At 35.1% G+C, this 27,184-nt stretch overlaps 5 protein-coding genes across 5 annotated transcripts; 3 read left to right on the forward strand and 2 right to left on the reverse strand.

Annotated features, from left to right (window-relative positions):
• Positions 1-985: 985 nt before the first annotated feature.
• On the forward strand, positions 986-6,058 carry LOC115706097 (LRR receptor-like serine/threonine-protein kinase GSO1). The gene is made up of 2 exons (XM_030633620.2): positions 986-5,511; positions 5,592-6,058. The coding sequence occupies exons 1-2, from the start codon at positions 2,106-2,108 to the stop codon at positions 5,960-5,962; spliced, it is 3,777 nt and encodes a 1,258-aa protein (XP_030489480.2). The 5' UTR covers positions 986-2,105; the 3' UTR covers positions 5,963-6,058.
• A 1,038-nt stretch (positions 6,059-7,096) lies between these two features.
• LOC115706094 (mRNA cap guanine-N7 methyltransferase 2) lies at positions 7,097-9,857 on the reverse strand. The gene is made up of 10 exons (XM_030633617.2): positions 9,677-9,857; positions 9,433-9,527; positions 9,230-9,301; positions 9,005-9,114; positions 8,746-8,868; positions 8,545-8,637; positions 8,115-8,183; positions 7,867-7,955; positions 7,669-7,766; positions 7,097-7,547 (listed from the first exon to the last, which is right to left on the reverse strand). Exons 1-10 carry the CDS (start codon positions 9,855-9,857, stop codon positions 7,332-7,334), a joined length of 1,146 nt encoding a protein of 381 aa, XP_030489477.2. The 3' UTR covers positions 7,097-7,331.
• Positions 9,858-10,040: 183 nt separating this feature from the next.
• LOC115706095 (uncharacterized) lies at positions 10,041-12,511 on the forward strand. The gene is made up of 4 exons (XM_030633618.2): positions 10,041-10,245; positions 10,333-10,452; positions 10,727-10,957; positions 11,823-12,511. The coding sequence occupies exons 1-4, from the start codon at positions 10,063-10,065 to the stop codon at positions 12,198-12,200; spliced, it is 912 nt and encodes a 303-aa protein (XP_030489478.2). The 5' UTR covers positions 10,041-10,062; the 3' UTR covers positions 12,201-12,511.
• Positions 12,512-12,613: 102 nt separating this feature from the next.
• Positions 12,614-21,731, reverse strand: LOC115706093 (dihydrolipoyllysine-residue acetyltransferase component 1 of pyruvate dehydrogenase complex, mitochondrial). The gene is made up of 23 exons (XM_030633616.2): positions 21,595-21,731; positions 20,494-20,544; positions 19,812-19,866; positions 19,704-19,737; positions 19,446-19,492; positions 19,306-19,350; positions 18,857-18,930; positions 18,688-18,757; positions 17,461-17,652; positions 17,333-17,377; positions 17,138-17,211; positions 16,623-16,692; positions 15,965-16,369; positions 15,174-15,234; positions 15,047-15,091; positions 14,872-14,955; positions 14,717-14,793; positions 14,576-14,638; positions 14,224-14,294; positions 14,078-14,138; positions 13,900-13,960; positions 13,733-13,813; positions 12,614-13,012 (listed from the first exon to the last, which is right to left on the reverse strand). Exons 1-23 carry the CDS (start codon positions 21,690-21,692, stop codon positions 12,954-12,956), a joined length of 1,923 nt encoding a protein of 640 aa, XP_030489476.2. The 5' UTR covers positions 21,693-21,731; the 3' UTR covers positions 12,614-12,953.
• A 476-nt stretch (positions 21,732-22,207) lies between these two features.
• Positions 22,208-23,349, forward strand: LOC115706096 (uncharacterized). The gene has a single exon (XM_030633619.2). The coding sequence runs from the start codon at positions 22,208-22,210 to the stop codon at positions 22,772-22,774; it is 567 nt and encodes a 188-aa protein (XP_030489479.2). The 3' UTR covers positions 22,775-23,349.
• The last annotated feature ends 3,835 nt before the right edge of the window (positions 23,350-27,184 follow it).

Raw genomic sequence — 27,184 nt, forward strand, 5'->3', positions numbered from 1 at the left:
TTATTGTTAATTTTAATATGTCTTTGTCATTTTTTTCTGTCACTCAATATTTTTTTTAACTTTTTCTTATTATTGTCACTTTTTTTCAAAATTTTAATATACTTTACTTTTATTGTTGTTAGTTTTTTTATTATTATTTTTAATATTCCTTTCTCATATTCTTTTCAAATTTGTTAATATTCTATAGGAGAATTATTCTGTATATTATTTTTAAAAAAATTTAAAGTTTGAGTTGTTCTTTAATTGCTTCGGTAGTTTTTATGTAAGTTTATATGTGGATTTTGGTTACGATTCAGATTGTTTTGTTAGTTGCTAAGTGAATTTTCATAAAAATACAAAAAATATATATATTTTGAAATGTAAAAATAAAAAATTCCTATATTATATAATTATAACTATTATCATATATTCAATTTCAAAAAAAAAAAAAAAAACTATTATCACATATTTTTATAAAAATTTAAGAATTTTTTAAAAAATCTTTGCTATTGTTATTATTTTTAATATGGCTTTATCATTTTTTTTTTGTCACTCAATATTTTTATTTTTTTTTTCTTATCTCACTTTCTTTTATTTTTAATATAACTACTTTTATTGTTGCCAATTTCTTTTTATTATTTTTAATTTGCCTTTCTCATTTTTTTTTCACAGTTGTTAATACTCTATTTATTTATTTAAAAAAAAAATATTATATTATATTAAAATAGCTATATCATATACTTTTATAAAAATTTAAGAATTTTTAAAAAATTATTTACTAATATACTTTTTTGAGAGAAAAAAATGCCACACATATATAACTATTAAAAAAATAAGATTTATACTATTTTAGATATTATGTTTCAACGAATTATCAATTTAAATTCTATATTTCTTAAAATTCTATTTTGGACACTATTTAAAAAAAAAAAAAAAACTATTATAACATTAAGGTCAATTATTTTTATTTAAAAAAACATAATTAAAATACAATTACTTATATTAAAAAAATAAAATTACAATTTTATTAACTCTGATATGTTTACTCCAATTAACTCTATAAATTATAACATATAAAATATCATCCGCCTAGTATTAATATAAAGCTGTCACATTTGGCAACTAATTTGGCACTTGTGATTACTTAACCAAACAAATAAAAGGAGATCACAAAAGGACAGTAGGATTTGGTAGTCTCATCCCATTAAGCATATTGTTTCATTTAATAATCGAACAAAAGCATTAAGAGAGAGAAAGAGATAGACATGTACTCTTTTATTGGGAAAAAGATAGAGATGTACTTAATTAGTGAAAAGGAGGGTAAGTTTGAGTTTGGAAGGTTTTGTTTGCTTACGTGAGGTATGAGAAGGGTTTTGGGGTTAGTCTGTTGACTTTGCAATTATTCAAAACAATGCTCAAAATTCTCTTTATTATTAATCAAATGAAAAAAAAAATATATTTAAAAATTTGAAAGGAAACTCAACCGCTCGCTTTCTTGAGTAGCGACTATTTCACTTTGGAGCTAATACACTAATGGCAAACCCACCTCAACCACTGCATATCTCCCTCTCTATGTATAATGTAACCCATATCTTTTAACTATTATCTTCACATTTGCATTACATATATAGTCAAGTAAGTGATGACTTTTCTTCTATGCATTGTTTTTCTTCTCTTTAAATGATTCTCTGACCAAGTTTGACGTTCACACATTATATTATAATAATATGCATATAAATATATACACGTATTTCATTTTTCCAATACGACTCCTTCTGAATAGCAGTAGTAGAAAATAGGTAGCTATACCTAAAAGATTGTCATTAATGGCTGACAAACTTTGTGGTCTCATTCAAGTTTCTTATCCTGCTGTTCTCACCTGTTTCCAATAATAAAGAAGAATCACCCAGGCTCTCTTAATTCATTCAAGATTATCGCAATCCAAGATCAAGTACAGCTAATGCCACCGCCCATAGCTACCATCTCATCTTTGACACGCTGCATGTAATGGTAGCTTAGCTCACTTCATGAAGTTGTACTATACACTATAAACGACAGTATTATGAGTGAGTGAGCTTACGTTTTAATTTATCATTGTGAAGAGACAACAAAGAGTGAAAGTAGATATGAGTTGTAATAAGTCTCTGTTTTTTGTGGTTTTCTTAGTTATCTCATCTGGGTTTACTGTATTGGTACGAGGCAAAGAAAAAATTGATCGAAACAGCTCCACCTTGAGGACTCTTTTGGAGATAAAGAAAGCTATTGTGGATGACCCAGAAAAAGTTTTGCATGGTTGGAGTCATAACAATACCAACTTCTGTAAGTGGAGAGGAGTTTCGTGTGGCCGAGTTGATGGGTCAGTTCGAGTTATGGGGCTCAACCTATCCGACTCCTCACTTGGGGGGTTGATATCTCCTTCAGTGGGTCGTTTAGGAGACCTGGTTCAGCTTGATCTTTCTTCTAACCACCTCACTGGGCCCATCCCACCCACCCTTTCGAACCTTACTCGGTTGGAATCTTTGCTTCTCTTTACTAACCAACTCAGTGGGCCCATCCCCACTCAGCTTGGCTCCCTTACCACCCTCCGAGTCATGCGAATAGGCGACAATGTTGGACTCACCGGCCCCATTCCGGCATCGTTTGGGAACCTTCTCAACTTGGAAGCTCTGGGTTTGGCTTCGTGCAGTCTCACCGGTCCAATACCGCCGGAACTGGGGCGACTTAGTAGACTCCAAAATCTTATCTTACAAGAAAACCAGCTGTACGGTCCGATTCCAGCCGAGTTAGGCAACTGTTCCAGTCTCGAAATATTCACGGCGGCTAACAATGACATCAATGGATCGATCCCTGTAGAGTTGGGTCATCTCCAAAATCTCCAAAACCTCAACCTCATCAACAACAGCCTCTCCGGCAAGCTACCAAGTGAACTCGGAGAATTGAGTCAACTGGTCTACTTGAACCTCGCTGGGAACCAGCTCGAAGGTCCAATCCCCAAGTCTTTTACTCAACTGAGCAATCTTTATAATCTTGATTTATCACACAACAAGCTCACGGGCGGTATTCTAGGGGAGTTTGGCAACATGGGCCAACTGGGGTTCTTGGTTCTATCAAACAACAATCTGTCAGGCATAATCCCAAGAAAAATATGCTCCAACGCCACCAGTTTGGAGCATCTTTTCTTGTCAGAGACTCAAATTCACGGTGAGATTCCGGTGGAGCTGAGTAAATGTACCTCGCTTACTCAGCTCGACTTATCCAACAACACGCTTAATGGGTCTATTCCGGTCGAAATTTACGGTTTAGCGGGATTGACTGATCTCTTGCTCAACAACAACACCTTAACCGGTTCGATATCTCCCTTCATTGGGAACCTCACCAATCTCGTGACTCTCACGCTGTACCACAACAATTTACAGGGCACTCTGCCTAAAGAGATTGGAAAGTTGGGAAAGCTCGAAACTTTTTATCTGTATGAGAATCAGCTATCTGGGGAAATTCCCATGGAGATTGGAAGCTGTTCAAGTCTACAAATGGTTGACTTTTTCGGAAACCAATTCACTGGGGAGATTCCCATCACTATTGGAAGGCTTAAAGATTTGAACTTGCTTCATTTGAGGCAAAATGGGCTGGTGGGGGGACTTCCAGCAACTTTGGGAAACTGTCAGAAAATGACTATCCTTGATTTAGCGGATAATCATCTCTCTGGTGGCATTCCTGCCACTTTCGGTTCTCTTTTTGCTTTGGAGCAGCTTATGTTGTATAACAATTCCCTTGAAGGTAATCTTCCTGATTCGCTAGCTAGACTATCAAATTTGACAAGAGTGAATCTCTCTAGAAACAGATTCAATGGTAGTATTGCTGCCTTGTGTACTTCTCATTCTTTTCTCTCGTTTGATGTAACTGACAATAAATTTGATCATGAGATTCCTCCTCAGCTGGGGAATTCTCCTCTACTTGAGAGGTTGAGATTAGGAAGCAATCAGTTTACTGGTAATATCCCAGGGACATTGGGGAAAATCCATCAACTGTCATTGTTAGACCTCTCTGGCAATTCACTCACTGGTTCCATACCAGGTGAGCTCTCACGTTGTAACAAACTTGCCCATGTTGTTTTAAACAATAACCTTCTCTCCGGTATGCTACCAGCCTGGCTTGGAAGATTAGTTGAGCTGGGAGAGTTGAGGCTGTCATCTAATATGTTCTCGGGTTCGATTCCTCGACAACTTTTCAATTGTTCAAAGCTCCTTGTACTTTCTCTTGATGGAAATTCTCTTAATGGAACTGTGCCCGAAGATATTGGTAATTTGGTTTCACTTAATGTCCTCAACCTTCAACATAACCATTTCTCGGGACAGATTCCTCCAACTATAGGAAAGTTGGCCAAGCTTTATGAGCTCAAGCTTTCTGAGAACAGCTTCAATGGAGCAATACCTGTGGAGATTGGACAACTGCAGAATCTTCAGAGCGTTCTGGACCTCAGCCGCAACAATCTGAGTGGTGAAATCCCACCTGCTATTGGGTCGCTTACAAAACTTGAAGCCCTTGATCTTTCGAGTAATCAACTTGTTGGAGAAGTCCCTCCCCAAGTTGGTGAGATGAGCAGCCTGGTAAAGCTCAACCTCTCAAACAACATTCTACAAGGGAAGTTAGGGAAACAATTTTCACACTGGCCTATTGAAGCATTCCAGGGAAATTTTCAGCTTTGTGGAGACCCTCTAGACAAATGCACTGTCTCTAAAAATCAGAAAGCTGGCCTAAGCCCAGTATTAGTTGTGGTAATTTCTGCAGTGTGTACATTAACTGCAATTGCTCTGCTGTTATTAGTGGCAGCTAAGTTTTTCAGACACAGGAAAGAGTCTTATGGCAGAGCCAGTGATGTAAACTACATATACTCATCAAGTTCTTCTGCCACTCAGCGGAGGCTTCTCTTTCCAAATGGTTCAGCAAAGCGAGATTTGAAATGGGAAGACATCATGGAAGCTACACACAATCTGAGCAGTGAGTTTATAATTGGCTCAGGAGGGTCAGGAGTAATCTTCAAAGCAGAATTGTCCAATGGAGAAACTGTAGCAGTCAAGAAGATTTCATCCAAAGACGATCTCCTAGCTAACAAAAGCTTCACGAGGGAGGTGAAGACGCTAGGGAGGATAAGACACAGGCATCTGGTAAAGTTAGTGGGATATTGTAGCAATAGAGGAGCTGGTGCTAATATGCTGATATACGAGTACATGGAGAATGGAAGCGTTTGGGATTGGCTTCACAAACAGCCTTTAACTACCAAGAAGAAGAGGAGTCTTGATTGGGAAAATAGATTAAAGATTGCTGTGGGATTAGCTCAAGGAGTGGAATATCTTCACCATGATTGTGTCCCAATGATCATACACAGAGACATTAAGTCGAGCAATATCTTGCTGGACTCGAACATGGAGGCACATCTGGGGGATTTCGGGCTTGCAAAGCCACTCGTTGAGTTTGATGGAAACACAGAATCAAACACATGGTTTGCTGGCTCATTTGGCTACGTTGCACCGGGTACTTAAAAGAGTGTTATCTTATACCTATATATTACACTACTTTATATGTGATTCTTACTAGACATTTTATGTTGGCAGAGTATGCATATTCGTTGAAGGCGACAGAGAAGAGTGATTGTTACAGCATGGGAATTGTTCTAATGGAGCTTGTTAGTGGAAAGATGCCTACTGATGAAGCTTTCGGGGTGGAAATGGACATGGTGAGATGGGTGGAAAGTCGAATGGCAATGGAAGGTAGCTGCCGTGAGGACCTGATTGACCCAGCTTTGAAACCACTCTTGCCAGGAGAAGAGTATGCAGTGTTCCAGGTACTTGAAATAGCAATGCAGTGCACAAAAACCAGTCCCCAGGAAAGGCCCACGTCCAGACAAGTTTGTGATCAGTTGCTTCATGTTTTTAACCATAAGGTGGTGAATTTTGAAAAGTCTAATGTGGATAACTATGCATAAGTAATTTAATTGTCTATGAAGATTGAACATCTTATACATAATTTTATTTTGTAGCTTTCTATTTGTTCTGTTTCAAAAGTGTTCCATTTACTACTACTACCAACGAGTGTTGTTTTGATGGGGAGATTTAGAATTTGTGAAAATTAAAATTAGTATTGAAATTTTTAATTAAATTCTTTTAAAAGCTCTTTTTTAAATTTTACTAAACACTTTAACTGCTAGATTTTCTAAAAAGTGCTTTTACCTTTTTAGTTATATGTCTCTTTCTATTCGCACGTGGCTCACTGTAACATCACATTAAGCCACACATGAAGAAAACTACTTATATAAAGAAGTCTTTGGTATCTTTTTTCTTTTCTTTGAAATGGATATAAAGAATGTCATACATTAGAATTTCTATTACAGAATATCCTTGGGATCAAGTAAATTATATTTTAATTGATAGGTTATAACTAAATAGAGTTACACTAGAAAAAAAAAATAATTAAAATACCAAAAAATATCAATATAACAATAATAACAATAAATAATTATTAATACTTTATTATAATAGAATTATTTTAGAGTAAATATAATGTTAATACATATATTACAATTTGGAATAAAATTTATTAATTTTATATAAATAAATTTACAAAACATATATATATATTTTATTAAAATGTAATTATTCTTATATAGATGTATAATTTGTTAATATGGGACTTAAAAAATGTATAACTAATTACAATTTAAAAGTTATTCTTATTTATAATTGGCCAAAATTAGGACTTGATTTTTTTATAATAAATTAGAGGTTATTCTTGAAGAGTATTCTTAGATAGAAGTTCTACTGTAATATAATTTTTATATATATATAAAAAATTAAGCAAACAAACATATATATCCTAACTTTCTGGTGTTAATACTCAGCTTCACTAAGTGGATAAATTATTTTCAGCCTCTTGTGTTTTAATTGCATAATTTGGTATCCTTACCTATGTCCACAAAGTAACTTGATCTTTTTCTTCAACTAATTGTTAAATCCAGCTACTTTCTATTTATTTATTTATTATTATTTTTTTTTTTGCAAGGTGCTAGTTTCTCATTATTGAAAGCATGCCAAAGATGAATTACATAATCCCGAAAAAAAAAAAAAAAAGAAAAGAAGATATTACATAATTGATAGTTTACATTTTGGTATATTAATAGTTCAACTACAAAAGCTACTAGGTTGGTTTAGTAGTAAGGGGGTTGGGAAATGGGGATAAACCGTGAAACCCATATTCGAACTTGTGATAAAAAAAAGTTCTTCAACTAGAAAAACAAGAGCCTACAAAAAGTTAACAGAAGAGAAGGAGAGAACACTAAAATTCTTGCTTGCATCATCTCAGAGTGCCTCAGAAAAACGTAACTCGGCAGGGCCAGGCCCTAAAATTCCCTTTTGCTCACTTATGTTACCAAGTCCAGCAGGTGCCGCCGGTGGTACAGATGGAACTGGCGGCACTGGCATTGTGGGCAGTGTTGGTAGAGAGGGTGGTACCGTTGGTGGCTCCACATGCACAGCCATTTCATCATCGTTCCAACCGGTAGCATGCCATTCTCTCTAAAACAAGCACAAATCAAATTGTCATTTACTCGACAACACATAAGGGAGACAAATTATCAGTTGAAGAAAATATCGAACTAATTGTAGCTTCTGTCTTATAAATTACAAAAGTGCTTGCCTCATCATTCTTATAACTTGCATCTTCCAGTAATGGCGTCATAAGAGGTGGAGCAACATCTGGATCAGGCTTTTGAAATATGAATGTGGTATACAGACCTAGGGAAGAACATTAAGAACAAGTAAAAGATCATTTTAAGCAAATTCTAAACTGAAGAAGATGATATTCTAAACACGGTAAGGTGTACAGACGCATTACCTAACAAGTCAAATGATCGAGGAAGAAGTCTCCCTCTCGGATCAACCAGGTTGGGACCAAAATTCATAATCATGCCTGTAAATTGCGCTCTTACAGCAATAGCGAAAGATGGGAAAGAATAATCTATTTCAAACAATGTTTAAATAAAATCATTTAAAAAGAGAAAAGGAAAAAAAGGGCTGAAAATCTTGAGTCACAAGTCAATTAAGACAGTCCTAAAGGATATAACAAAAATGCAATTCACAAACCTGTTGTCTTCGTAAAATTCAGTTAGGTTTTGAATTTCTACGTACTCAAGACCAGCTTCTCTGGCCAACCTGTGTATGGCAGGGTCCAAAATTTAGATCATTTTGCAAAATCAAAATGGGATAATGCGAATTTTACACTTGTGTATACACAGAAGGAAGGAGAAGCTTGCAACCCCAATTCAAAGTCCCTTACACTACGTTGCTACATTGTTAAAATATCATTGTCTGACTATAGTTTTAAGCTTTGATTTTGACTAATCTATACTCCAGATTCAAAAATGGCAACATAACATCTGATGAAATTCATAGCCTCAAAGCTATCAACATGGAGTTACTTCTATAAATCCATGAACTTGGCACTAATAGTGCCAAAGGCTGACAATCAACTTTATCTCTTTTGTAAACAATGTTATAGAATGCAGAGATAAACCTGATGAAGCTTGGGAAATGAACCAGGCAATGGGTTTCAGCAGCGGCATCATTGGTGAATTTTAGCTGATATTTCTTTCCAAATAATGGGAACCTGCAAATATAAGTACATAAAAATTGAAAAAACTTCACAAGTTGCACCAACCAAACAAGGAAAATGTAAAGAGTATCCAATATAGCCTTGCTAATTATAGACACATACTTTTCCTCCTCGATTTCAAAGGTGATCATATAACTTTCCGATCGAATGCAATTGGGAACAATGTTGGGCTTCATGCTGGCCATCTTATTATGGTATGCTTCCACATTCTTTTGGTACTTCGCCCTGCACAGAGAGAGGAGAGATTACACCATTTTTCATTCGATAGAAGCACTGGAATCAATCGAAGTGTTTGTTTATTTTTTGAAGAAAAACACAACTTGAAAAGTAAGCATTTTGTTTCACAATTATAAGTCCATACCATATTGTAGATGAGTCAGGAGTAATACCAAAAAAATAACCCCCTGGTTTCAACAAAGACGACACATTATGGAGAAGTCTTCTTGCTCTATCCTCAGTTTGAAAACAATGCTGCATGTAATATTAAATAAACAAAGCTCTCAAAGAATAAGATGTCTAATCTGTTATATATATATATATATATATATATATACATATAAATATAGAAACAAACAAAGAAAGAAACCTGCAACTGTTGCAAGCAGCAAACGTAATCAGCAGAATTGCTCTGCTCCTGCAAGTGTGGTTCTACATATTCCTGTCATACATAACATTAAAAATATATTTATATATTATATATATATATATAATATAACATTTATGGATTCTACAATTGGTGTTGATAGGCATTATTTTCAACCATGCAAGTTTAATTAGTGAGATACTCACAGTGCAAGGATCAAGCTCAATGAACTCAGCAGTGTAAACTTTTCTATGGCTCTCCCATTCTTCTTTTCTTTGGCTAATTCCAGACGAGGAAATATCTATTCACCTCAACAAACAAAGAAAAAGAAAGAAGCACATCTTTATATCATTACCTTATTCCAATAACCCACTAGAAAAAAAGAAAAACAATAACAAAAATTGATACCAAACATAATTACGATAGAAATGAAGAAATTTGTATAAGTACCAATTCCAATGTAGTGACCAATTTGAGCTTCGTCCCACTTCTCAGTGTCTACTCCTTCTCCGCAATACAAATCGCAAACCTTGGCGTAGGGATGAACAAAAATCTTTATCAGAGCAGACTTGGCGAAATCGTACAGACGATGGTGAGTCGACTCGTTTCGGAGACTCACCGGTTGATTCATCTGAGTTGCTTAAGTCAGTCTGAAAAGAAAGAAATTCCAAAAGAAACAACAATGGCTTCGTTAAAGAGTGACAAAAACTGTTGGGCCCTATGGTAAACCCGGCCCGGCCCAAATTAACCTGACGAGCCCGTTGTAATTTCAAGTTATGACTGGTAATAGCTATGGTTGGTTGACGACGTGAGAAGCCGAAGAAGGAAGAAGAGAAATGAGTGCGAAGGAGGAGACGTTGGTGGAAGCTGCGCTCCAAGTTCTCAACACGGCTGACCCATTTGAAAAGGCTCGGCTTGGCGATTCGGTTGCCTCTCGATGGCTTCAAGGAGAGATTACTCGTCCCTACCATCCAACTCTAGACCCCATCGTACCGGATCGACCCGCCAGGCTCTCCGACGTAGGCTTTTCTTAATTTACTCTAATTCTCTCTTTCTTTTTTATTTATTTTACGCGTAGTTAATGGGAATTTGTTCTGTGGGTATAGGTTAAGTTGGTGTCTCCAAGCCTTATGCCGAAGCTTGGGAAAGCTGGGAGCTTACAGAGTAGACAGGCCATTGTTCATAGTCTTACCCATACTGAAAGCTGGGCTATTGACTTGTCTTGGGTACTCTTTCTTTCTTTCTTTTGTTTTTAGTTTCTTGAGCTTCTTTTACACTGTAAAAATGGAAAACTTGATTGCAGAGTTTTATTTTTTATTTTTTGTTGGGTTCTCTGAAACTGAAAGTTAATAAGAGCACCCATGTAGGAGACTTTTGCATATGTTTAAGTCTTGTTACTTGATTTAAATTGTATCCTTTGGATGCACCGTTTTATTTTTGTTGTTTTCATGTGTCTATACTCTATAGTATGAATTTTGAATGTTAGTGTTTGTTTGGTAGGATATTATTGCCCGTTTTGGTAAGCAAGAGGCAATGCCGAGAGAGTTCTTCACGGATTTTGTTAAGGTGGCTCAGGATGAAGGTCGCCACTTTACTCTTCTTGCGGCAAGACTCAAGGAGCTGGGGTCTTATTATGGAGCTTTACCAGCTCATGATGGCCTTTGGGACTCTGCCACTTCCACTTCCAAGGATCTGCTGGCTCGTCTAGCAGTTGAGCATTGCGTCCATGAGGTCTGCTTCACTGGAAACATTCATTCTTTTTGTATTTTATAAAAATATATCAATATTCCCCTGAACTCGCTTACTTAGCTTGAGTTCAAAATTGGAGACCAGTTAATCCTAGAATCTCTAGAGAACATGAAACTTGTAGTTTGTCATGAAGAGTTCAACACCCCTTATCATTGAGAACAAATCACAAAATAATGTCTTAAGGTCGTATATCCTTTTTTTAGTGTCTCATGTTATAGTGTGGAGTTACATTGATTTGGATCTAAAAAGGGTTAATAATGAAAGTTAAAATTGTGACATATTTGTAGTACATGTCCTATCCTCGAGGTTAGCTTTATTGAAATACCAAGAAAAGCTAGAATGAATAGTTTCTTTAAGTAGAAAATGTGGATAATAACCCACTATGGTCGAGGAGTAGGCATATGTTTCTTAATAATTTGTTCAGCTAGCGTATAGTTGATTCAACGCAAGATTTTTCAAGCAATGATATCTGTGAGAAGTAACTTGCAATCTGAATGTGGGCTTGAAAATGATGGAAAAGTACTTCTATTTGGATCTCTCTCTGGAGGTGATTGAGCTAGATTCATTTGTGCACTTTGTACATGCCCCACACACACACATATATAAGTTTAAGAATGATGGACTCATTTCAAATCGGATGTATTCTTACATCTTTTACTGACAATGATTTTCTCATGCTATAAGCCTTTTCGAACATTGTTTTCAACGATGAATTATTTTGCTTTTTGATGCTTTAATTTATGAGGGCTGTTTTTAACTAGTACATGAAAAAGCTACAGAACCTTTATGCGTGAAGATTCGTTAACAGATGTACTTTTGAATATTACTTACTGGGATTTGAACACAGGCAAGAGGACTCGATGTTTTACCAACAACTATCAGCCGATTTCGCAATGGAGGTGACAATGAAACAGCTGATCTACTTGAGAGCGTAGTTTATCCTGAAGAGGTTACCCACTGTGCAGCTGGAGTCAAATGGTTCAAGTATCTCTGCCTGAGGTCTCCAACTCTTTCACTTCCAGATAGTTTGGCATCTCGAGAAGGCGAAGTTGGAAGTGAAGCAATAGAGGAGAATGAAGAAATAATAAAAAAGTTCCATTCTATAGTCAGATCATACTTCAGGGGACCATTGAAGCCTCCTTTCAATGAAGAAGCCAGAAAAGCTGCTGGCTTTGGCCCCCAATGGTATGAACCACTGGCTTTCAAAGAGAGTCCCCTCCAATGACCCTTTTGTCCGAATGGTGATCTTTTTGTAGTTTAATAGGGGAGTTAAAATATTTAGTTCTTTTGCTTCAGGTTTCAAATTCATAAGGAAATTTTGTGAGCATTTATATCTAGAATGAAATTGTAATTATAAGATGACAATGGCAAGTTCCACCATTTTTTGCCTTGTGAACTTTCATAGATTGCTTGGAACAAAATATTAGGGACTCAAATTATATAATATGTTAGAGTGGAGGCTGCTAATAAAAACCTCCTAACAATGAATCTATTTTTATTCCTTCACAATAATTCCAGTAAAAAATTAGTGAGAAACTCATTCCAATCTTCTTTTTAATGACAAAACTATAATGAAACTCATTATGATAACAGTGATTCATATTTATGGAAACTCATATTATAATAACACGGCAAAAATTATTGATAATGGGAAATAAACTTATTTATTGATCAGTTTTCCTGTGCATTTTGGGTACATCCTCTCTTCTTTTGTTTAAAAGGAAACCGTGAAAAAAGAATTATACAAAACCTTGCATCAATCAATCAATCAGCTTTGTTATTCACAGTTTGAATTTGATGCACCAAGTGAGTTTTAGGAAAACTGTTTGGCACAACAAATGCAAACGTTGAAGCCCAGGAAATTTCAGGAAAAAAAAAATGTGACTCTGCAACTGTTGAGTTGGTTTTTGAAGTAAACTCCGCTACCGTTATTGCTCTCTTGCAAATTCAAACTAAATTGATGTGCTTCTCTATGTTCTTACAAAAGAAGCCGTCTAATGTCGCTGAAGTTTGAACTTAAGGCTGAGAGGAATGCACCTGAAAAATAGATAGGAGATTCGTAGTTAGAAAGTAGGCAAAGACTACTAACAAAGATTGAACCGAAATTATATGATGAGCTGATCTAGTCTTAGCTTATCTCCTTTTTAACATCTAGTATGTTCCCAAATCCACTAAGGTAGCTCAATTTTAAAACTAGATTCTGCCAGCTTGAGCATCAGCTTTCCTAGCCCTACAATCTTTAAGGGTGTTGAACTCCCCGCGCTATACTCTAACTATGTGAAAAACAGAAGCCCGAAATGGCAAACCACAAGCCGCTTAACCAATCCCCAAGGGGTTAAGACTTATTTCACTGTATAGTCTAATATTTTGACTGCCAAGTGCAATCTGAACAAGGGAACATAGATTCACTGTCAACAAACCTAGGGTTAGGGGCTATGTTGAAAATATGTTTCGGGTCACACACTAAAGGGACTTGAACTACCCATGAAGGGTAGCTCAAAATAGTCATTCACGAGGCTTGCTCCAACAAAATATGAGGTTCAATTTCTTCCTGAGCACATAAATAGCAATTACTATAATTTTCTGGTTCTCAACTAGGCTATGGGGAAAATAATCCCTTCACACTGCACTTTTCAAGACTACAACTGCAAGGTCATGGTCCATAACGCAGCTTAGTTTACGACCAAAATTGAAGGTTATAAGTGAATCTAATAATGCTAACAACAAATTGGAACTAATGAATCTAGCATTATGTACCTCCAACTTTGCCATCAAAAACACGATGATCAGCTGACAATGTCATATTCATTTTGGTTACAGCTGCTGCTTTCTCAATTCCTAGGTGAAAGAGAGAAAAGTTACATTAGCGAAATCCTTTATGCCTCAAATATTTGAATGAAAATAATGTTAAGCAACCATCTTACCGTCACTGTCAATGACTGGTTCTACAACTTTGTTGCCTCTGCCTACAGCAAGGATACCAGACTGCACAAGAAGATGGAAGTGTACACCAACAGCAATATCTCATAAGTTGACTTAAATGAAGAAATAACAAGGGCCGGAAGCATATTATATACTACAAAATAAATTTGTGGAGCGAACCTGTGGAGGGTTAATAATAGCACAAAATTGGTCCACTGGAAACATTCCCAAGTTTGAAATGCTGCAGAAACAAGATTCAGAGATTTGTAATTGTTGCCCTTGCCATGAACAAAAGAGTTACAATGATATAGCCAACACAAATTCACCTGAAAGTCCCCCCTTGGAATTCGTGTGGCTTAAGCTTTCCCATTCGAGCCTTTTCAGCTAGTTCCTTGACCTGAGTCCAAATGATGTAAGCTATCTTGAATACTGAGCATAGAATAGAAGCCAGAAAAACTTATGGTTTGCTAAACCCTATAATTGCTCTACTATCTTTGAATTCCTAAAGCTTTCATACGACACATGCAAGATCATTTAGGTCAATATCAAAAACTCATTGTTTTATAATCTTAGTTCATGTTAGCTGTCTTCAGCTCACACCGCAGAAAAAGAAAGACAGCAAAAGGAACATGAAAATTAATCTGTGGCAATAAATTATTAATATTACTGAAGACATACCTCTCGGGAGATGGCCGATATTGTTTTTTGGTCAGCATTCCTCACTATTGGAGTCATCAAACCCTGTAGCAATGTACTGATTATAGTGTGATTGATGCTGGAGAAGCTCTCAAGTATTAACTAATAATGCTGACAAATTACCTTCTCAGTGGCCACTGCAATTGATATATCAACAGAATCGCATAGAATGACTTCTTCTTTCTCAGCATTCCAGTAAGCTGCCATGTATAACAAAAATATATTAGACTTGGAGAAATAGTAATAATAATTTACATACAGTGCTGATAAGTAATTACCATTTGCTTCTGGTACATTTCTTAATGCAACAGCTACAGCTTTAATCACAATATCATTCACTGATACTTTGACATCATGTTTCTCTGAAGTTAAGAAAACCAAGAAAATAAATGATCCCTGAGCTCAAAGCATATGTCAATAAAACTAAGAAACAATGAGAGTTATGGCGCATACCTTTAAGATCCTTTCTAAGTGAAAGAAGAGGATCCAGAATAACATCTGATAAACAAGTTTTAAACAAGAATGTTATAGGTGGAATAACCAACATCAACAAAAGTACAAGACCAAAGTGTATACGAACCTGATGATAAATACAAGTGTGGTGTATTTTGTTTTGATTCCAACAATCTTCTAGCAATCACCTGCAAAAAATAAAAATATATCGATCTTACAGTAGCATAATAGTGAACTGCTACTAGTACAGCATAATATGATAAAGCTATTTTGAAGTACCATCAAACATAAGGTTGTATATTCCAACATATGTCAATACACAAAACACTACTAAATTCTAATCTGGAATCATAATAACTCAAAGCAAGAAGACATTAATCTGTGTATGGTTAATTTCTGTAATTACTGTGTAAGCTGTATTTAGATATTTATTAACATATTGAGATGTGTGTTGCAATGACAAAAGCTTGTAGAAAAGATACTAGCTCCATCCTGAACTTGATCTAAAATCTTATTAATCATTATTATACTAGTTATCTTGCTTTTCTTTTCCCGGAACTTTGCCTGCATAATCTGAGATCCTATTCTGGTGTCATTATGGTAAATTATCATTGTTATTTTTTAATTTGGGATAGATGGATGGAACCTCCAATTTGAAAAGTAAAAAAATTCTTATTAGCATTTAAATAACTCTAGTATAAATTTTAACTCATCCCACGATTAATCCATCCTGTTGTTTTCCATCTCCGGTATTTTCTTTTTATAAAGTAGCTGACAATAGACCCATACTAATTTGTAATTAGGTTGAAATGTTTACGCTTTCCATTGTCTACTTTAGAATGTTGCCAAAATAATAATGGCAGCAATAACAAATAAATACGAGTATCATAAGAGCCTGCCCAATGACATGAAGCCTACCTTGCGAACTTGACTGTTAGGGAAATCTTCAAATGAATCTGGCTTCTCAGAGGAAGATCTTGACTTTGGTGGTGGTGCCTGAGTAGTTCGATCTTTATGAATTTGAGGGGACAATGGTGTCTTTTCTTTTGACGAAGAAGCTTTATAAGATCCTACTCCTGATTTGATTGCCGCCATCACATCGCCTTTCAATAACGTACCATGAGAACCCGATGCCTCCAATACTGAAATGTCCAACCCATGTTCCGTGATTAACAACTTTGCAGACGGACTAACTCTTTTAACAGAGGTTTTTGGTGCACTAGTTTCTTTCCTAACATCACGATGAATTGGCTTATCCTCTTTTACAGATGAACCACTGCTTACAGAATTTTTTACAGTTTCCAAATCGGCCAGTTCCTCAACCTGACCAAAGAACCAATAGTTTAGTTTTCATGTGGCTTGCATTAGACAGTTCTAATAAATGTCTCTGACAATGAGTAAAGTTCAACAGTTCCGCCATTTTACAATTTAGTATGATATTTAGCTGTAAGTTGGCCTAAACAGACAATTGATGTATCAACTTAATGTGATTTATGATATTTTCTTTTTAACAATACTCTTTCTAAAAAGTAACCAGATCAAACATTTATACAATTGTTATCAAGTATTAACTTACTGTTACTGCAATTGGTTGCCCCACAAGCACATCTTTTGAACCTTCGGGCGCTAGTATTTTAGCCAAGTACCTAAACGCACATTTCATCCAAAGTTTTAGATGATATTCCTCTCAAAAGTAGACAATTAAAAAAAAAATTGGCTCACAAAACACACCTAAGAAATTATATTAATGCAATTAGACTCTTAAGGGTGAAAAAAGAAGGTTGCATTGCAATGCCAGGCAACCAACAGGGTGAAAAAAGAATATATGAAAAAAGATTTGCATGTTTTAAAAAGCTCACTGGGGGAATAAAATATTACTAGTAATAAGGGAAGCTTGAAACTACAGTTTTACCATCAAAGCAAATGATTATTTGTTAATTAGAAACTCCCTTCATAGATATTTTTCACAATGAATGAAAAATCATAATCTAGACTATATAAAAGCTGTGGTGAATATACTAACATAATTAATAGAAGCTTAAATTTATGTGCTGCTCAACAAAGAAAACTAGCAGAAGGAAAGAACATTACCCTTCTTCAAGACTTTCAAATTCAACGGTTGCTTTATCAGTTTCTATCTCACATAGCACATCACCCACTTCAATCTGTTTGATTATGTAATCAAGAATAAGAAAATTACATAAATGTTTACCGGTTGCTTTGTCCAGATGTAAAAATTATTTCAAGAGTAGGCTAACAGAACACATCACATTATGACCAACTAACCTTGTCTCCTTCTTTCTTTCTCCATGTAGTAATATTCCCTTGGTTCTGTAGGAATAGATAATTGCCTTTAGTGCCAGAAGAACAACAATTTAAAATGAAACAAAACACAAACTTTAATTAATTGTCACCATTGTTGGGGATAGAGCTGGCATTTCAAGAAGAATATGTGGAGGAAGATCAGAAGTATTTATCTTCACAGAACTTGTTTCTTGCGCCTTGTCCTCATTCTTGACATCCTGATTAGATGATATCTCCCTTTTAATCTCAGGTCCTCCTGCTACAGATGCAGGGATGTTTTGTATATCATCTTGGTCTTCAACCTTGGAAATGCACATAAACGTTTACCAAAATCAAATTACTGTAGTAACAGTAACGTTTTTGACCATACAGAAAGAATTGATTATAAACTAATCAAATAAGAAGTGAGTAAAAAATAAGAGAATAGAAGAGACAGGAGTTGACCAAAAATACATAGAAATAAAAGTGAAGTATAACAAAAATATGTAGGAAAGAGAACTACTCACAGTTAGCAAGATATATAAATATAAATTCAGGGTATGTTTGGTACACCATAAAGTGTGTTGATATGGTAGATGTTGTAAAACTTATATTCCAAAAAAAGAGTGTATGGCGGAGTAATAGATTCCAAACTAAACTTTTTCTCTGTTCAAATTTTTGATTCTCCTTATGAATTTGACTTGGAACTCTCCTAACAGGAAACAATACCCCTCTAATAAATTCTCTCTATTACAAACTCAAAGTTAACTCATTCAAGGATGCCTGTCAAGCCATAACCAAAACCAGCTAGGTTATAAAATACAAACAGTTGATTAACCCAATTCCCAATGTCCCTTCTCACAAACTTGGCACACATTCTTGGCCTTTTCCATTTTCCACTCTGCATAAGTAAGGTATGGTGGAGGCATATCAATCTTATTATCACCCTCTCCTCATTCTTTCACTCTTTAATTTCTCTCATTCTTGCTCTCTTCAATTTCATCTTCTTTATTCTCTTTTGAATTTTCCTCTCTTTATTTTCTACTGAATTTTCTCCCGCATCTATAAATCTCCACTTTCTCTCTCATCATTTACTTTTCAAATTGTCTTTCTTTCACTTATTCCTTATTGTTATTCTCTATTAAAACATGAGGCAGTTAGGGTTTGTAAATGATTGTTGGCAAAACTTTACAATAAATAAGAAGCTATACCACTTCTAACATTATTTATCCATGTCTTGCAACACATTTATAACCAAACACAGTAAAATACGGTGAACAAAATACGGCCTTGGTGAAAAATCAGAAAAAAGGTCTATCATAATATAAATACAAACATCAATGAGGATTATACACTACCGTTATTGCAATAGGTTGTCCCACAGGTACATCTTTTGAACCTTCTGGTACCAGTATCTTAGCAAGAAACCTGTTGAATCATCCAGATACAAAAGCAAAAATGATTAAAGGATCATACATTTGTATCGCCCCATAGTTAAAGTATCATGACTGTTATTAATTACATTACCCTTCTTCTTGACTTTCAAACTCAAGAGTAGCTTTGTCAGTTTCGATTTCACATAGTACATCACCCACTTCAATCTGTTATATCAAGAACAATAATAAGGGAGACAGATAATACTGATAAGATAAGCGTAACAGAGTTGCATAGATATTTGGCATTGGCATTGCATTTTGTAACTCAATTTTGTACCTTTCTGTTACACAAATTCACCTTCTCTTCTCTGAATATAGAGTCGGGCGGTTTTCTGTTGCTTTTCAGGAAAATGCTTGTTTCTCCATACTAATAATACTCGTAGGGTTCTTTTGTTTCAAAAAAGATAGGTATAAAATAGTTGTTTTATTCTAGTCGCAGAAGCTAATGTGTTCTTATATTTATGTAAAGTTTTGCTAAAACGAAAAACAAAGGCACATAGCTCTACTAGTGTATAGACTTAAAGGGAATAAGTAACTAACCTTATCTCCTTCTTTCTTCCTCCACTTTGCTATGTTACCTTGATCCTACAAAATAGCAACAAGTAGGCATCTATGTTCATTGGAGACAAAGAAGGAAATTGAAAAGATGTCCTATGAAATTTCTCCAACCACATGCTTACCATTGTAGGAGACAAAGCAGGCATCCCAAGCACTTGATGTGAAGGATCTGCATCAGCAATTAACTTTCTAATAAAAATTGGAGCAGAAAATTATGTACAACAAGCATGACCTATTACAATGATGATATTCAATAAGTAGTTACATTAAAAATCAAGGGTGGCAATGATAGATAAAGATGTAACTTTAAGACACAAAGCCACGAATCACAAAGATAAAGCTTAACTAAATATATACATAATACACAAATAAAATCATACCTGTAGTTGAGAAGTGCTTGACACCAATCCATTGCTGAAATTTAAAATAGGATTAGAGGAGAAACTAGTATTCCAGTATGCTTAACCAATATAATGTGATGTACTAACCTTGTGAACAAAAGATACACCCTGAACTCTGCCAAGTGTGAACAATGATGTGGGCCTGATCAAATCTTATATGAGTAAGCTTGTGGAAAAGGTAAGAAAAAAAGAGAGAAAGATACAAAAAGAAATCTATACTAGTCTAAACTAATTCATTAAAAAAACTCAAGCAAGGCCTAAAATGGTTAGTATAGAGAAGTTTGTATTGTAAACATGCACTTACATGTTAATTAAAAAGTAGAGGAAACTAAAAAATTGAGATGAACAAATAATTGCTTTTGCTTGTAGTTATAGTGAAAGATCAACCACAAGCTTAAACCAAACATGAATAAGAGCTGCTATATCTGTTTGAAAAAGTTAAGTTGGTTATAAGAATGATTTCCCCAAGATGTAGTTTACTAGTTCAGTTCAACTTTCAAAAAACTTTCAACACCATTAATCATATCAAAATAATTATGTAGGGATAAAACAATGCAGAAAATATATATTTTTAAAAAAATAGATTGCAAAACTTATTATTAGAAAAACTAATTTGTAAAAAGTAAATTGCTAGCAAAATAATTTTTCAAGAATTCCAAGGACGGTGAATGCACAGGTTATGGAAGCAGCCAAAGAAGCATAATCTGAATTTTTAACAATGGACAAATAGAATGATGATAATGAGAAAAATAAATAAATAAATAAAAACCTCTGTAAAGTGTTCTGATCACCCACAATAGAATTTAGCTCACTGCAACTTCTGCAACAGAAAACATGAAAAGTGAAAAGTTAATAATGTGTATTCAACAATCATTGGTCAAACAAAGTCAAGTCCAGTTATCCAGAAAAATATTGTCAGCCTGAGTAAATAAATTGAAATTTGAAACAACTGTATATTTATTAAAATGTTGAATTTTCAAGTTAAATCTCAGTGAGATCAAGATGACACATGTATTCCATGTTAAAAACATGGATTGCGGCAGAAAGATCATTACGCATTAGGGATACAATAACAATAAAACACAACTGAAGTTTACTATAACAGCATAATTACATGAACTGTACTTCAAGGACACATATTAGTACTTATGTTTTCTCCTGAAAGCTAATGTACCCTAAATTTTATTCCAACATTACAAAACTGTGAAATTTCTAGATTTTGTGAATTGGAGAAGTAGGATATCAAGAAAATATAATATACAGTTAAATGGTTGAATTGAATAAGTCTCCAAAAAAGTTGAAAACAATACGATTACCAGCATCTTGAATTTAGGCCATTTATCACTAGAAATGTACGTACAAGGAAATTTGTAAGAGACTGCATTCTGGAATTTAATCAATAAATTCTTGCCCAAAGGGTTCTACATTCTCAGTATCTAAAGGAAACTACTCCACTGAAACATTTACAAGGGATCATATCATTGGAACAACTAAATTCTCTATTTTATGAACCGAAACACACATTTCAATACTAATGAATACACAATGGCCGCATAAGAGAATTACAATTGCAATCATAACAAAAACTCCTCTAGCCACAGCTATAAAGCTGATAAAAATTAGCCATTTTTGGGACTCCCCAAAAAGACAAATCTGAAAACACTAGACCTTCCATTACCAACTCGATCAAATCCAACAATTGCCTTAAACAACTATAACAACAATCAACACTGCCAGCCAGGACTGATCATAGATTCTAAAAACCAAATCAATTTCTTTTCGAGTCATTTGTTCCAATTAAACCAAATGATCTGTTCGAATTCGCATTTAGCAGCGTAAAAAAGTATTTATAGAGAGAAAGAGAAAGTACCGAGCGAAGGATCTGGAGGATGAAGATGAGAGGAGACGAGCTCGTAACAGAGCAGGAGTCCGCGAGATTACGGGCTGTCGAAGCCGCGAAAGCACCATTATTATTTGTTGGGGGTTCAGATGAAGAAAAGAGAAGAAATGAAGGTTTATTAGTCAGCTATGGTTTTTTGTTTATTATTATTTTTTTTTTCTTAAAATAAAATCACAGTTCAAAATTTTCAATTTTTCACTTTCCTTTTTTTTTAATTTGTGGAAGATGATTATGGGTTGCCAGCTTTGACTTTATGAAGAATGTCTTCGCTTTGCCCTAAAACGGCACCGTATTGAACCATTGGAAGAGTCACAAGTCACAACAACAAGTCACACCAAAACACTCACTTGACCTGACCTCATGGGCCAGTGGCCCTTCCCCACCTACCTACTTTCCTTTCGTCGCCAAACCTCGCATATGTGCACTTTTGGTACTTTCATAAGCCAAATTCCCTCGAGAGACAGATTGGAGAAAAGGGCATTCTGTGGCGTTGCAGAATTCTCTGGAATCATCCATTTTCCTTCTAGAAATATTTTCTATATATAAATTAGAGAAAAAGAATAAATAAAGCGCAGGTATTACGATGGATCATCGAACCGAAGCCGAACTGACTCATATGGAGATGGAGACGGAGACGGCGGTTCAGCCAGATGAGGTGGTAGCCAACGCGACCACCAGTAGCAGCAACCATGGTAACCCCGTTTGGGATTTGCTTACATTAGCTCGACATCTTATCAACCAGGGGAAGCCTTCTCAAGCTCTCCAAGCAGTGGTAATGGCAATGAGATCTGAAGGTGGGGATGAGGCTGTATTTCGGTCGTTGCATCGTGCGCGTGAGTTATACCAAAGTAGATTGAGAGATAACGCGGCTGCTGATCAGCTAGCTTCGTTGTTCGCTGAATGTGCAATAGCCGAAGCCCAGCCATTAAAGGCCGAGCTAGTTAGACCTAATTATTACGAGGGGGAATCGTTGGTTGTGGGCGCCGATGATGGTGGTGGTGGAACCTCTATACTGGCCGAATCGGGAAGGATGCAGATTGTGTTGGATGCATTCTCGGATGGGAGTAGCTTTATCTGTTTACAATGCGGAGGCCTTGTTAGCAACAACCGCAGAGATGAGCACTATGCATATTGGTGCTGCCAAATTTGAATCCTTTCTTCTTTTATATCTGACTAAATCAAGAAAATCCTTTCTTGATTTTCAGTTCATTTGATGTTAAAATTCATGGGCTATTTTAACCCTCATATTTAGTCATTACTGAAGGGATTAATTATGATTGAAAGAGGAGCCATTGGTGGACTGGTTGAGTTGAGACAGAGAGGGACCGAGGTTGGGGTTGGGTTTCTAGTATTAATGGTATTGGATGATAATGTTTGATAACTATTTTTATGTTGAAGATAAGAATATCTTATAAATTTCAGTCTGAGAATTTTCCAATTTCAACAATATATAGTATCTATCTTATACGGGTAGGAGGTAATATAGTGTTATGATTGCTAGGCAATGTAATTATATGGCTCATAACATTGTCAAATGGGCAAGAGTGCTGGGCAACCAAGGCTCTATTCCTTTGCTAAATGATTATCTGGAGTGACAATAATCTTGATGTTGGTTAATTCAGACTGACTTCCTTTCTATTTCTTTGTTCTGTTTTTAATTTAGAGTGTGTTGTACTCTGTTTCTGTTTGTTTTGTTTGTTAGTTGATTCCTTTGTTTTTGTTGAACTTTGTTTCTTGCCAGTTTTGCTCTCTTTGTAATCGTTTGATACAAATTAAATAGCATGATTCAGGAGTGTCAAATTTTATTGAAATTTTTATGTAAAATTACCTAAAATTACTTTTTTATATATATTTGATTTAGTACTATAAAACCAATACAATCATCAAAGGTGATGCTTGACGGTTATCTTTTTCTCGAACATCAAGAGAACATGTATGTAAATTTTGAAATGTAGTCACCTCAAACATGTTAGAAAGTACATTCTTCTTCGCTCTTAATCTCCACTCACAATATGGATCCTTACATGTAATATACCAACAACAGTAGTACCTAACTTCCTAATAAATAATCGAATCATTTCTTCATTGCATACAAGCCAACAACTATCTTCAAATGCTCTTTGTCTCTGAAAAACTTTCCTAGATGTAACTCATCATCTAGTGTGTCACTCATAAATGTATAATGACGATTATCCTTGATGTCTTCTCTTATAAAAAAAATTTCTCCTTGAATTTATCATAACTTGTCGAAGAAGAAAATGGATCACTAAATTCAGTACCAGTGGTCCCTCTTGCATCACTAGAACCTCTACCATCAGTGGTCCCTCTAGCATCACTAGGGCCTCTAGCATCAGTGGCTCCTCTAGTATTACTGGTTCCATCTGGACGACTACTAGTAGTACCAGGTGATTGGTGATCATTCCACGGGGTCCTCTTTTATGTGTTGGTTGCATGGGTATTTGGTACGATATTAGAGTCAGGTTCAAAGTTATAACAGCAGAGACATTTGTATCCTGGTCGTCTCTTATGTCATCATTGCTTTCAAAATTCCATTTAGAGTTTATATCATCACTAAAATCATCATGAAAAGGTATTTGTGCTACAATGTCAGCTGTCGGCATCATAGTATTTAATTCAAGTAACACATCAGTCGCCAATACCTTCGGATTTGTTTCTATAACGAAAGTCTCAACCTCACTATGAGTATCCTTAAAAGTACTTGGTGTGGGACTAGGATCAATGCAAGCATTTTTCTTCACCAAAGTCATAAATAAGGGAGTAAATTCATCTGACTTCTTCGCAAGCATAGACAAAAATAACCTTAGACGCTTATCATTTCTAATAACTTTAGGGCGATACATTAATCCTTTCATGTTCTTGTAATTCACTTCCCATTTCAAGTGATATTTCATTTTGTCAACATCAAGTTCTTCATACAACATATCAACCAAACTTGAGTAGGTTATGTTCGTATCAATCTTAAATGTCAAATTTTCAGCTTGGTTATAAACTCAATCTCTACCCTCAAGCTCTTAAACATCATTATACATAACGAACACAAAAATAGTTGAACTTGTCATCCATAGACATAAAAAACAAAACACAATTAAAAATTTAAAACAATAATTTAATAGAAAAGTGATAAAAAAAAACAAAAAAAAAGTTCTTAAAAAGTCATAAATCGGCCAGACATCGAACCCCATCGAACTTATATAGGACCCCCTCAAATTGAATTCAGCAAAAAACCATTATACCTGTTACGAAAATTATGTTTATTACGCAAGTGTACGTATCAAGTAGTATCTCACGCAAGTGAGGTCGAACCACAGGGAATTGGATTAAGTACTACTAAACTATACTTATGATTCTATTTGGTAAAATAATAAGTTTGCAATTTGAAAGTAAATAACTCAGAAAATTAAAGAGAAAATAAACGAAGATTAATCAAGATGAGAGATTAGGGAGGTGAATCCTGTTGATAAGCTACCAATGTTAATACCTAATTGCTATCCTTATCTCAATGTGAATGACAGATTATAAATTAACCTAACTCTTTTCAGATCTTTTAGGTTCTAAATAATATGTTCTCTAATTAACTTCTTAATTAAATCAACACAAAATCAGCATTAAGCAATAATCTATTAGTCACTGAGGCTATGTAAATACTTTCGTTTCACATCAAAACCTAGACTATCCAAATTTTAGCATTCTCAATTCTCACTTTTCAGATTTCGAATTGAGATCATTAAACATGTAAAAGGTGATCAAGCTTGCACATGGAATTAAACACAAATAAAGATAGTATTCACACATAAGATGAAGGAATGGCAATTATTTATTAACTAGGCATAAACTTAAACAACAATCATCATCCTCCCTTATTGGGAAATTTAGTTCATAATAACTCTAAAAACATCCATGATTAATTCAGAAATAAAAACAAACATAAAGAAGAATAAAAAGGGTAAAAGAAAGAAACTAGAAGGTGGTATCGCTCCGGGTCTTCAAGATAGCTCCCTCTCCACTTGCCTCCACTATTAGGTCTGTTTTTGCTTAGTTCTGACCTTCAATGTCGTATTCCTTATATAGGGATGAGTGGTGTGCCTCCAATTGAGTGAAAAATCAAAATTAGGTCAAATCTGCGATTTCCGTACCTAGTCGCGACTAGCATTTAAGCTGGTCGCGACTACAGGCAAAACTCGAAAAACCGAGTTTCTGCCAAACTCTCGAAGTCGCGACCAGGGTCGCGACCAGGAAAAAGGGTTGCGACCTGGCTCTCTGGAGGTCGCGACTACTGATGCGTCTGGAGCCGAATTTTCCAATTTTTTCCAAATTTGTCCCAGTTTTTCGCCATTTGACTGAATTCGAACTTTAACACCCCGGGAACCTGAAATAATGAAAATCAAGCGTAAAACTGCTCCAAAAGACACCAATAGACGATATAATGCTAACTTTAAAGACCCGAAATATAGGTTAATTATAACCTAACAAAATCCCCCAAACTAGATTCTTACTCGCCCCCGAGTAAGATAAAAAAAAACTAACTACGCTATCAGATAATTACTACGTTGCTGACTCATGCTCTATTTACTTCCTTGCATAAACTAGAATTTTGATCTTATTAACTCTAACAATTAACTCGGATGCTCAATTAATAACACTATGTACAACTGCAACAATCTACTCAAATGTGAAACATTGTTGTAAAAGTTTTACTCTTTCCATTAATTCCACAATCCGATAACTCATAGGCTTGCATGCTTACCTTTCTCCACTAATGTTGACAGTATTCTTTGGAATCATTAGGTCTTTTCAAGGCTTAGGTAGTATGGCTCAGATATTCAGGGATAGGAAAAAGACAATTTTGGCTCAAGATATCATAAGCATACAAACAGAACCCCCAAGCTTTTTACTTTTCTTTTTCTAAACCCCTATACTGTTCCCAAATTTACCAAGATTGAGAGAAGATATATTTATTATTTTCCAACATCACTGAAATCATATTCTTTACTTTTTTTTTCAATGCTTTTTTTCTTTTTTTTCAGTGACATTGAATTACACAATTTTTCTTTTCTTTCTTCTCAATCTTACACAAATTTTTCTCCCTCTCACTATTTCGTCACACTAAATGTTTCTTTTCCCCCAAACTAATCATATAGCTTATGATATCATGGATAATCATGGTGAGAACAAAAATTAATAATGTGGTTGCAAAATTTCAAATCAGTGGGTGAAAACACAACAGGTTAAGGCTCAAAAGGGTAACTAGGGATACACATTATGGTAGGCTTGAAAGGCTCAAACTATCCAACAAATGCCTAAGTCATATTCCAATTGAACACTATCAAGGATTTCGCCTCAAAAGAATAAGACATGCAAGTTCTAAGCTATCCTGTCAATCTTACCACAAACCATAGTAAAACTGTTATAACAATTTTCACAACTTGAGAATTTGCAGAAAAACACAGGTTTCTAAGCATCCAAACTAATCCAAAGAGTTAACAAAATTCAAGCACACAGTTATTTTACAGTTCAGATCACATCACACTAATCAGCAGTA

This window comes from Cannabis sativa, chromosome 1 (genome assembly GCF_029168945.1).
Source record: "Cannabis sativa cultivar Pink pepper isolate KNU-18-1 chromosome 1, ASM2916894v1, whole genome shotgun sequence".
Classification (NCBI taxonomy): Eukaryota; Viridiplantae; Streptophyta; class Magnoliopsida; order Rosales; family Cannabaceae; genus Cannabis; species Cannabis sativa.

Coding starts and splice junctions, on each gene's coding strand:
- LOC115706097 (XM_030633620.2), top strand. CDS start 2,106: ATGAGTTGTAATAAGTCTCTGTTTTTTGTGGTTTTCTTAGTTATCTCA. Junction 5,512..5,591: donor ATTTGGCTACGTTGCACCGG/GTACTTAAAAGA, acceptor TTATGTTGGCAG/AGTATGCATATTCGTTGAAG.
- LOC115706094 (XM_030633617.2), bottom strand. CDS start 9,857: ATGAATCAACCGGTGAGTCTCCGAAACGAGTCGACTCACCATCGTCTG. Junction 7,956..8,114: donor GAATTTTACGAAGACAACAG/GTTTGTGAATTG, acceptor TATTGCTGTAAG/AGCGCAATTTACAGGCATGA. Junction 7,767..7,866: donor TCGATCATTTGACTTGTTAG/GTAATGCGTCTG, acceptor GTTCTTCCCTAG/GTCTGTATACCACATTCATA.
- LOC115706095 (XM_030633618.2), top strand. CDS start 10,063: ATGAGTGCGAAGGAGGAGACGTTGGTGGAAGCTGCGCTCCAAGTTCTC. Junction 10,453..10,726: donor GGGCTATTGACTTGTCTTGG/GTACTCTTTCTT, acceptor TTTGTTTGGTAG/GATATTATTGCCCGTTTTGG. Junction 10,958..11,822: donor TTGAGCATTGCGTCCATGAG/GTCTGCTTCACT, acceptor ATTTGAACACAG/GCAAGAGGACTCGATGTTTT.
- LOC115706093 (XM_030633616.2), bottom strand. CDS start 21,692: ATGGTGCTTTCGCGGCTTCGACAGCCCGTAATCTCGCGGACTCCTGCT. Junction 17,212..17,332: donor GAAAGAAAGAAGGAGACAAG/GTTAGTTGGTCA, acceptor ATAATCAAACAG/ATTGAAGTGGGTGATGTGCT. Junction 15,235..15,964: donor CTAACAGTCAAGTTCGCAAG/GTAGGCTTCATG, acceptor TATTTTTTGCAG/GTGATTGCTAGAAGATTGTT.
- LOC115706096 (XM_030633619.2), top strand. CDS start 22,208: ATGGATCATCGAACCGAAGCCGAACTGACTCATATGGAGATGGAGACG.